Source organism: Lycium ferocissimum, chromosome 1 (genome assembly GCF_029784015.1).
Source record: "Lycium ferocissimum isolate CSIRO_LF1 chromosome 1, AGI_CSIRO_Lferr_CH_V1, whole genome shotgun sequence".
NCBI classification, from domain to species: Eukaryota; Viridiplantae; Streptophyta; class Magnoliopsida; order Solanales; family Solanaceae; genus Lycium; species Lycium ferocissimum.
Window position 1 is genome coordinate 72,999,134 of NC_081342.1, and position 11,485 is coordinate 73,010,618.

At 34.3% G+C, this 11,485-nt stretch overlaps 1 protein-coding gene and 1 pseudogene across 1 annotated transcript; one reads left to right on the forward strand and one right to left on the reverse strand.

Moving 5' to 3' along the window:
• Positions 1–7,166: 7,166 nt before the first annotated feature.
• LOC132067588 (F-box/kelch-repeat protein At3g23880-like) lies at positions 7,167–8,012 on the forward strand. Its single transcript, XM_059460861.1, has one exon. The coding sequence runs from the start codon at positions 7,167–7,169 to the stop codon at positions 8,010–8,012; it is 846 nt and encodes a 281-aa protein (XP_059316844.1).
• A 477-nt stretch (positions 8,013–8,489) lies between these two features.
• LOC132060042 (geraniol 8-hydroxylase-like) lies at positions 8,490–10,787 on the reverse strand (annotated as a pseudogene).
• Between the last annotated feature and the right edge of the window lie 698 nt (positions 10,788–11,485).

Genomic DNA, 11,485 nt, shown 5'->3' on the forward strand with positions numbered 1-11,485 from the left:
AGTATTCTCTGTCTAAATGCTATTTAGGTTATATTGCAGAAATCTGGAGACCTTGGAACCCGAGGACGATCGCGTGGATGATATTTGCTCATGCTTGAAGGCTAGATTTGTAGTCGCAGTCACACTTCAAGAGATAAGTATTAATTTTATGTTTGATTAAAATCTGTGATTAGGTGTTGTATATACTACATACAAGTGTGATCATCACTTTTTGCTTCCGCTGCTTATATCCGTGTTCCATCGCAAAGGACTGATTTAATAGACAGAAGAAGATAGAAAGAAAGCAGATCGAGACGAAGATTCAAATTTGGTAAAAGTTCAAACCTTATTCTTGCAAAAGATACTGCATCACATATTTCCAAGTATCAAATCCATTGGGCTGGAATTTTCTATCCATATATCAAAGATCCTGACGATCCAGAAAGCAAGGTCAAAGTCATCAGCACAAAAGACTATAAATTTTCAAGAAAAGACGAAGATAAGATATATGATAACGTCCAAATTCACTCCTCAAAGAAAAAGTGTACACGGTCGTATGCAATATAATTTACCCAACTATGAGTCGGGGTCGAATCCCACAGGAAACAAATATACTAGGCGATCAAGCAAGGAATTTTCACTTTCTACACTAAGTAAAACCATTGATAATATTTTGATTTTTTGAGAAAATGTAAACTAACCTAGAAAGCAAGTAAAATGATCAATGGACACAAGCATGGATACAAGGGAGATCACTCTCAAGTCACAATCCAATGTATTTTACGATTTTACAACTAAGAGCGAGTTTATGTTAATAGATAATGATTTCTAAAATCTCATTGAAAGTCTTCCAACCAAATCAATGAAATTCACTCTAAGCTTTTTCAAGCTTTAGAGTGTGATATTAAGCACAATCAATTTAACTATCCTATTCCTAGCTCAAGTTATTAGATGGGGTTTAAAGCCTCGAATCCTTGTTAATTAATCTTTCCCAACCTCAATTCTCCTCTTCCGAGCTCAAATAGAAACAAATGGGCAGGTCCTAGGGTTAACTAATTAATCCCTTAAGAAACATTAAAGAAGAAGATTAATTAAAGAAACAAAGACACACTTTATTAGAAATACATACCATTCAATACATAAGCATTGCAAGAGTTTTAATCCAAAACTTGGACAATGAATATTTCACAAACAAGATTCAAGTAATGGAATAGAGTGCTACACACTTAGATATTCAATACATAACATGAAATTGAAGAAAGGGTTAAGAATTTGCTCATTAAAGTGCTCCAATCTTCTCTTTCAAAGTGTTGGTGATGAAACCCTAGCTCTCCAAGCTTGAAAATGTGGCCAAAGATTAAAAGATAATTTCTCCAAGTCATGCTTTTATAGTTCCTCAGTTTCCAAGTCCAAAAATGACAAAATATGGCCAGATTTCAGATTTTCAATTCTGTCCACTTTTTGCATTCTTAGCCACTTTTTTCATTTTTTCAATTTGGCTCCTTTTTGCCTCTTTTTCACTTGGTTTCTTCCCGATCACCTCTAAATCACATAAAATCTGCAAAATAGAAGTAAGTGACATTAAATGCACTATTTTCTCAATCAAACATAGTAAAAATCTAAGTTTAAAGAAGAGAGAAGTTGGTGCAATGTCAACTTATCAATATACATCCTGTCTAACCATTCTCAAGCTTTTTTCTTCTATTCTTGATAGGATTGTAACTCCCTATTTGACTTACGTGTACCAAAAAAAGAGAAGAGAGAAAAATAGTGTGGCGAGGCATTGTATCAATTGCTACAAGATTGAAATGACTATTGGTGTATGAATAGTAAATATGCCCTCAACATTGTAACCAGGGACAAATTTAAAAGCTTACAGCAAATCTCTCTTGTAACCCAAGAGGGTACTGGACTAGCATTCACATTGAAGACTAACCAATATAAACATATCAAGTGTCACTTTACTTTCTGTATCATTTACATTCTGTTACTTATTTGTCTCTATGTAACTTCTTGCCTAGTAGTTGAGTGTCGTTCATGACTAGTCAACCAAAGAGGTAGATAAAGAGTACGTAAGGAATAAAGCTCCCTAACTCTGCCAAGCATTGGTTAGGGGTTAGCTCTGTAAATATGTAGAAACAAGTATAAAGTGGTGTAGTAGCCACTTCTAGGCCTCTTCTCGGCTACTAGATCACTCCAATGCTTCAGGTACTACGGATCCTCTGTCATCCATCGCAGCATAACACCGTTTCGTGAGCCGGGGGTAGCTAAGTGCAAATTCTTTGAATCAATTGTTGAATGAAATCGATTCTTTTTTATATATCAAACTCTAAATTAATTTAGATAGGATAGATGGATCGATCTATGTTTCTATACTCATATATATTACTAATCTAAATGAATATACGTAGCAACAAGTTCCAAATTCTTGAAGTTTATAGGTTCGTACAACATCATAAGTTAATATACAATAATAACCTACAATAATAACTGGGTATAATTCCATATGGTATGTACATCATGATATTTTACTAGATATTGATAATTATGCATGATATTAAGGTGTAACACGCTCCCACAAATACACAGATCAAATGATCTTTATTAACTTTTTCCTGTTCCGATTAGCACAAAAATTGTATGTATATGTTTTTTCCTTTGTGGGGTGGGGTGGGGGAGGGGAGAGAATACCCTCCATTACAATATGTTCCAGTATTTTTCAATGGAATTGTGGATATAAGCAGGGGCAAAGTTAAATATTTTGTTATAAGGATGTTCAAGGATTAATTATATATATGTATAAAGAGTAATATTAGTATTTAATGTATATACATAGTGTAATTTCTCTGTAAAGGGCGTTCAACAGTATATATTTGCAACAAAAAAAAAAATTAACTTTGTATTCTTTGTCACAAAATTAGTAGATGTAAGCATACCTCTATAGATTAAATATCTCGAAGATTAAAAGAGATGCACCGTTCTCGTGAATTTGCTGGCTGCATTTGGTATAGTAACTTGTAGAGACAAAAGAACAATTAACTAATTATGCAGCCTGCCATGTATTTATCATAAAGTTTAATAAGAAATTATAAACATCTGCGTACATGTAATAATACATTACGAACTCATGAATTTATCTACATAAATCTACAATTATGTATTGTCTTATGAATTTAGTTTGTAATGTATTATTATGCATTGTCTTATAAATATTTGTGATGTAACATTTTAATTTGTGTAATCAAAATATTTGAAAAATCACAACATGATATGTGTAGGTTTTTCTAATTATTGATTACTTTATAAAACATTGAAAAATCACAAAGCTCAAGTTTTAACATGTTTATCATAAATGTTAATACTAATTGCAAAACAAAAAAGACACGTTATGCATAAAAATTATAAAACGACTTCTTAGTGTGCAACCTTATATATAACTGCAAATTGCATCTCCTAAATCGCACCCGTTTAAAGAAGAATTCACCTAAATATACGCTCATCCAACTGCTTAAGCTAAAAAAAAAAAAAAAAAAAAAAAAACTCAATGGGTATATATTATATGTATAGTTCTGTATAGTATGTATATGATTGTGTTAATTAGAATATAATTTATGTAAATTAGCAAAAAAGAGTAAACAATAAATTTAACCGGCTATTTGGGTAAACATCCCTTCGTTTAAGGTGACTCCTAAGTTGCAGTGGTCAAATGTGACTCCTAAATCACAACTATTAACTAAATCACAGTTCATAAATGCCACTCCTAAATCGCAAACTTAAGCATCGCTCCTAAATCATATTTGTTGAACACGAACATTCCTTCGCTATTCCAAGTTCTTATTGAATGTAGCAAATTAAATTAAGGTTGATGATAAGGTCAGCGGAATGCGATTTGCCATTTCCTTTTTCTTTGAGAAAGTTACATATTTACCACTCACCAAAAATAATTACAACTGCTAAACATAAGAAATATACATTAGTTATGTATAAAATACATATATTATATGTACATAAATATTAATATACAAATAATATATATTTGCCGGCTATTATTTTGTTGGGAGGATATATATATATATATGTGTGTGTGTGTGTGTGTGAAAGTTGCGGAAATGAGGATGCTACGATAGATGTGTGGGCATACTAGGAGAGATAGGATAAGAAATGAAGATATCCAAGACAAGGTGGGAGTGACTTCAGTGGAGGATAAGAGGCGGGAAGCGAGGTTGAGATGGTTCAGGCATGTGCAGAGGAGATGCACAGATGTCCCAGTGCGGAGGTGTGAGAGGTTGACTATGAACGGTTTCAAGAGGCAGAGATAGGTCAAAGAAGTATTGGGAGAGGTGATTAGACAAGACATGACGTAGGTCCAGCTTACCAAGGACATGACCTTAGATAAGAGGTTATGGAAGTTACAAATTAGAGTAGAAGGTTAGTAAGTAGTTGAGTGTTGTCCTACTTATCCTTCATACTAGTTAGTCGTAGTATTATTCTTGTAGTTCCCTATCTTTCGATTGCTATTACTGTTTATTGTTTCTTGTACTTCGATTATCGTATTATTACTCCTTTTTTTCCGGTCAGCTTTATCATGTTTTCTGTAGTATTTTGCCATAGCTTTATATACACTGCTTTGAATTACTTGTTCTTGTACCAAGGATCTATTGTAAACCTCTCTATCTCCCAAAGTAGGTGTAAGGTCTGTGTACACTCTACCCTCCCCAGACCCCACTAAATGGAATTTCATTGAATATGTTATTGTTATTTTGGTGGGCGGCTATACAATGTAAAAATCTCATTTTGTTCTTTCTCTAAGACTCTTGGGCCATCTTTTTCTTTATTTGAGTAAATTAGCCCAACTATGAACCGGGTCATAAATCATGCAGCAAGCCCATATTCACCTTCTCTCACTCTTATCTCATTCTTTGTGGTTAAGCCTTCAATATCTTATTTCAACCGAAAACTGTAAATCCTAAAAAGAAGCCATTGATACAAAATGTTGAACTGCTTACACCCTGTTTGGAAGAACCCCATCATTCTTGATTCCTCTGCTTCTCCATTTTTCCACAATTTGAGAAATACCAAACAACTCAAATGTGTTGAAAGTAGAAAACTTTACAGCAAAAGATCAAGAATTGTGTGTGGATTTTACCAGTTGATCCATGGGCACCAAATGTTGACTCACAAAGCATAGCTTCACAGCTATTTGCTTTTTCTCCTTTTCCTTATGTGGGTTTTTTGTACTTCTAAACAAAATCCAAGAGTGCCCCCAAAACTTACACTTTTTGGGTTCTATTTCTTGCTTACTTTTGTGGGTGTCACTACTGTGTAGGCGTTTGGACATGTAATTTTATCTCATGAATGGAATCAGCGTTTGGACATATCATTTCATATCATGAGATAAATCCTCAAATTTTGACCCATAAATTTATATTTTATAAAAATAGATTCATAAGTTGGTAGATATATTTACCAATCATGTTTACCAACCATTTATATCAAATATTAAAAGACCTATAAGTTGTTAGTATATTTATAATAAATTTATTTTTACCAACTATGTGAGAGGATTATATTAAAGAGTACTTATATTATAACTCATGTTCAATTTTTTATTTTATTGAACTAAAATTTAATTAATTGATATTGTATTTTTTAGAAAAGTCTTTTAGTAGCGTATTAATTTTGTTATGAACTATGACTTGCTCATTTGGTAAGACTGTATAAGAATTGAAAAAGTTTTATAGTTTTCACAATTTTTTGGGTTTTTAGGTTTATAAGAAAAAATACAATTTAAGAAATTCAAATTGCATGTCCAAACAGAATTTCAAATTCAAATCATCTTGATTTCATCTCATGATTTCAAATCATGTCCAAATGGCTCCTAAGTCCCTTCAGCCCAAATAAAATTAGGGTCATTTGATTGCTGGTTAGGAAGTGAGTTATTCGTGTAATAAAACCAGCAAAATTAGTATCACGTTTAGAAGTATTTTAGTTGTTATGTATAAAATTCATCACACCAAGTACGGTGTTTGGTTACCAGCTTACGATCCCTCATAACTTATAACTAATACACAGGGGCGGAGCTACAGTGCAATAGGGGGGTTCGGACGAACCTAGTAGCTTTTGCGTAGACCATATATTGCTACTAGAAAATCCAGTGAATGTATATAAATATATTACAAGCGAAACCACTAACAAAAATAGCAGATGGTTCAGCGGAGCGGAATGGGCGAGCAAAGGCTTCTGTTTCAGATGATACGTAGGTTTGAAACCCAACTCCAGTAAGTTCTTTTGTTTTTAGCTATGTGCTCTTTGTATATGGAGCTCAATTTAAATAAAGCTATTAGAAAGGAAATGAAAAGAAACCAGAACTCTCTCTAGTAAAACAAGAGCATTAAACAGTTGAGAGAAAAGAAAATTGGGATTTGGATAAATTAGATGTTAGAAAAATGAACTTGAAAAAAATCCAACGGTGTTGGATACATACATTTGAATAACCGAAAATCGAAGAAACGAACGCTCACCAATACTTGTTCGTTAGTTTGGCGGTTATACATTAGCTTGGGGTTTTTGTCCCGAGCTATATATATATATATATGAAACGATTAAATATTTGGTGTAACCCTAATGGAGTCTGAAGGAGATGATGAAGCCTCCATCAAGTTTATCCAAGCCTTAAAATCCTTAATCTACCCCCAGAAGTCATCGTTGAAATCATCTTAAGGCTTCCAGTGAAATCCCTCTTGCAATACAGGTGTGTTTCAAAATCTTGGCGTGATTTAATCTCTAGCCATAAATTTATCAAGAATCACGTAGCGATATCTGATAATAACAAGGATTGCACCCACCATAGGATTCTGTGGTGGGAGGTATTAAGTTGCAATCTTAAGAACGTCTCCCTTAGTTCTTTACTTTATGTTGACTCTGTTAGTGAGATAATCGACTTGGATTATCCTATGAAATATCCCTATATACCTGCTCGTCGCCATATAGCCGTTGAGATCAGGGGCGGAGCCAGCTTATACCGAGGGGGTTCATCCGAACCCCCTCGGCGGATGAACCCCCTCGGCGAAAAATTGCAGTGTATTTTCAAACTTAAAATTATTTTATTTTGTATATATAGTAGGTGTTCGACTTCTTCGGTATTTACCTTTTAGAATGATGAAAATCCCTATATAGCCGTTGAGATTATGGGTTCTGTTAATGGGTTGATTGGTCTTGCCATTGAAGAAGAAAACTTCTTTTTCTGGAATCCATCACTTAGGCAGTTCAAGAAATTTCCTACAGCTAAATTGAAGCTGCCTGCAGGTAGTTCTCATATATTCATGTATGGTTTTGGGTATGATGAGATCCATGATGATTATAAGGTAGTGGTAGGTTGGCAATCTTTTTATCCATATCATTATGAGGTCAAAATATATAGTTTGAATAGTGATTCTTGGAGAAGCGTCGATGATTTTCCGGGTGGGAGGCGATACATGAAGTCGGAAATTAAGTTGGGTTTGTTTGTGAATGGGAAGCTTCACTGGGGTAATAATATTACTTGTAGTTGTCGGGATACTTGTTCTCATAAGATAATTGATTGGGACATCATATCTATTGATCTGGTTGACGCGAAATGGGGAAAGGTGGAGAAACCTTGTTATGGAGAAGGAGATTTCACTTCTAAGCTCGGAGTTTTGGGAGGTAATCTTTCTATGTTTTGTAATTATCAGAGTCATGCAGATGTTTGGGTTATGAAGGAGTACGGGATTAAAGAATGTTGGACAAAGATATGTGCCATCAGTCGTCCTAAATCTCTTGTGATGCATAAGTTTATTCCACCCTTTTTCCTGTCTAATAAAGGTGAACTTATGTTTGTGTTTGATTCAATTTTCATCATCTACAATCCAAAGAATGACTCGACCAGATATTCAAAGGTTACTGGCTATAATAATTTTGACCCATATGTCTATATTGAAAGCCTAGTTTGGCCCTTTTTTGCTAAAGGTACCAAGGAGGCTAAAAAAGCTCAGATGAAGACTACTGTAATTTAAAGTTCTCTATGCATTTTTTCACAAGTGCCGTTAAATTATGTTTCTTTTGTCAAAAAGACAACAAGACATTGCATATTAAAGACATCTTTGAATCATCTCTGCTTGAAGATTGTGTTAGTTTTTTTGTTCCCTTTTTTACTTCATGAAACAACAAATTTTGTTGCCAGAACAATTATTTGGTTGAAGTGCTTGATGTCTTGATCTTCAAACTAAATGGTACTCCTCATAGTTTCTATATTATGTTCCATCTTTCATATTATTAAAGTTAGTATAATTAGGCGTGATTGTTACCTATCACCAAACGAGAGATGAAAGCCCTGTTTAAAGCATTTCAAGTGTAAATCCTACTCAATATGCTACCAACTAGAATTTGAAAATTTGTAACAAGAAAATATAGCGAATCCTTGTAGGATTGCACTATGCTATCAACTATAATGCAGATCCTTTTTGCCAATACACCTAAATGAGGTTCTTGGAGGTCTTTAAATTTAGAACATTTGCTACATATAAGAGGACTACTAATAGATCACACAACAACATCCTCTTCTGATCATCATAATCTTCTTGTTTTTATTCTCCTTTTGTGTATAATAACAAAACTTTAAGTGAGACCAAGCTACAATAGTGAGAATGAATTGTAAACAACAACTAGTTTTACTCTGCATAGGCACCAATAGCTTGATGAACATCAAATAGGAGATGGGATAGCTCGCAAAGGATGGTTTTTGGCTAAGGTGATACCAAACTTCTCCTCCATGTTTAAATCTTCTGGTCTAATTCCTGCCTCAAGTTTCCAATTGAAACAATTCAAGAGTGAGCCCAACATTACTGGAACCATCCTCAATACTAGTGGCAAGCCAGGGCATATTCTTCGTCTAGCACCAAATGGAATCAATTCAAAATCTTTGCCTTGTACATCCAAATCCGAATTCGAGAATCTCTCAGGTTTAAACACTAGAGGGTCCTCCCAAAATTTTGAGTCTCGACCAATTGCCCACGCGTTAACTAGTACCTGTGAGCCCTTTGGAATGATGTAGTCACACAATTCAACATCTTGCTCCACTTTGCGTGGGACTAGTAACGGAAATGGTGGGTGCATTCTTAAAGTTTCTTTGATAATGCATTGCAAGTAAGGAAGTCGAGGAGCATCAGTTTCTTCTACTGATTTTCCTTTTCCAATGACTTCTGCAAGCTCAGCTTGGACTTTTTTCATAATTTCTGGTTGTCTAAGTAGTTCTGCCATCGCCCATTCTAATGTGCTTGTAGTTGTATCAGTACCCGCAGCAAATAGGTCCTGTAACATTTGTAATTCTCTCAAAAATATAATATGACAAATCTAGTGTAAGAGCTTCTCCTCTCGTATTAGTGCATATATAAGGTCCTCTCTTTCATTTTATATGTGGTATTTGAAGGAAAGAAGAAAAGGAAAAAGAACATATTATTAATAAATTAAAAAAGACTTGAGGTCATAAAAATATGCCATTATATTTTAATTGCTAAATGAATATTTCACTAACTATAAAATGAAATGTTTAGAATTAAAAAGTTTTCAAATATCAAAACGTGACATTCTCATTCTTTTTAGAACGAACTAAAATAGAAAGAAAGTAAAATGGAATAAGCGGAGTAAATTTTTATCTTTTGTTTCGTAAGTTTCAGTGGTCAATAATTCTCGTGTGAACATATAACAGTTTACAGCCAACTGTAATACTAAACACACCCTCTCTTTTCTTGTTTTTCCAATCGTTATCATTCAAGTAAAACTCTACTGTTCCATTTTCACCTCTTTTCTTATTTTACATTTACTTTATACACATTCTATTTAATGGTATTTTTTTTGCATCTTTAGTATATAAAGTAGTTCATTGGATAAAAGAGAAGAGCACGAACCAGTAACATGGATTTGAGATTCTGATCAATCTCTTGAGTATTTTCCGCACTGATGTTGAGAAACACTTCCAGAACATCACTCATTTCATTGTGACCCTTTCTCTTTTCCTCCAACCGCTCATTAATCAAACCATCAAAAAGATTAAAGAGCTTACCGAATTGAATAGTTGCGCGACGCCTTATCCCTTGAGGATCAATCTTTTCAAGTATGGGAAAAAAATCCACTAGATTAGGCTTCCCAGCCTCAGCTGTAACGTTCCATATCACCTCCTTTAGCTCTACCTTTGAATCTGAAAAAGGGTCAGCCAAGTCCTTGGAGAAAATGGTGTTGGACGGTAAATTGAGATTCGTCTTGAATGCAACTTGACCAACATCCACAACTTCACCTTCTTGACTACATTTTGCACAATAAGCAATTAGTTCTTGAACCTTCTGAGATCTTAGATGTTGATTTGCATCAAGCCTATTGTAAGAGAGGATGTTTGTGTTCAATATTCTTCAAAGTATTCTCCATTGGGGACAAACAGGAAGCAATGCCACAGAAAATTTGTAATGGTTGTGTGCTTGAAGGGCATTAGGGATAAATCTAGTGGAAAAAGCTTGATCTTGTTTTTGAAGGACTTGTTTTGCCATGGATGATGAAGAAATGACAATTGTAGTTATTTGTCCTAATTTTAAACTCATAATTGGACCATAGATTTTGGCAAGTTGGGCAAGTGATATATGGGGTTTTGCACCTAACAAGTGAATGTTTCCAATAATTGGCCATGGTGTTGGCCCTGGTGGAAGTTTTTTGTTGCCGCTGTTGCTCACTTTTGCAAGAACAAAAAGAAAACTGCAGGCAAAAATTGATCCTAACACAAGTGTATAACAGTAGTAATCCATAATGCCTCTTCCACTCCCTTCCTGCAAAGTTTATACTTGTTTGTATGTGCAATGTTGCAGGTGAAAGATGACAAAATGCTTCCATATTTTTGTCAATTATAATAAAACAGAGGAATATTCAACACAAGTGTGCTTGACCTGAATAATATATTTTTAAGTGCTATATTGGTCAAATAAGAGAAGTATGCAAAAAGGATGTTATAGTAGTTTGAAATTTATGCACCCATATTATAAAAACCCAAAAAATTTACCCACGCCCGATGTATGCAACAAATCCATGAATTTAACCTTAGTTGTTGAAATTTAAATTGAAAATACACATTAATTCAGAGGCGGAGCTACAGTGTTAAGGGGAGTTCGGAAAAACCCAGTAGCTTTTGCGTAGACTCTATATTTGTACTAAAAAAATTCATTAAAGATAGATATTATTTACCGCCAAACTCACATACAAAAATAAGTGGACGGCTCAGTGGTAAAACGGAGGCTAGTGAAGCTCTCTCTTTCCCAAGATGTGGGTTCGAAATCCCACCAGTACCATTGTTTTTTGGTTTTTTTTTACTATAAGCAAGATTCTCTTTTAATTCTCTTACAATTCCGAACCCCCAAACCTCAAATCCTGGCTCTGCCGCTGCTAATACATGCATAAGTTATGAGAAAATTTATGTAATGCAAGGTAGAAGATGGAATAAATGATACAT

Bases quoted from the DNA above. Each gene is read 5' to 3' on its own strand.
- LOC132067588 (XM_059460861.1), top strand. From the start codon at position 7,167: ATGGGTTCTGTTAATGGGTTGATTGGTCTTGCCATTGAAGAAGAAAAC.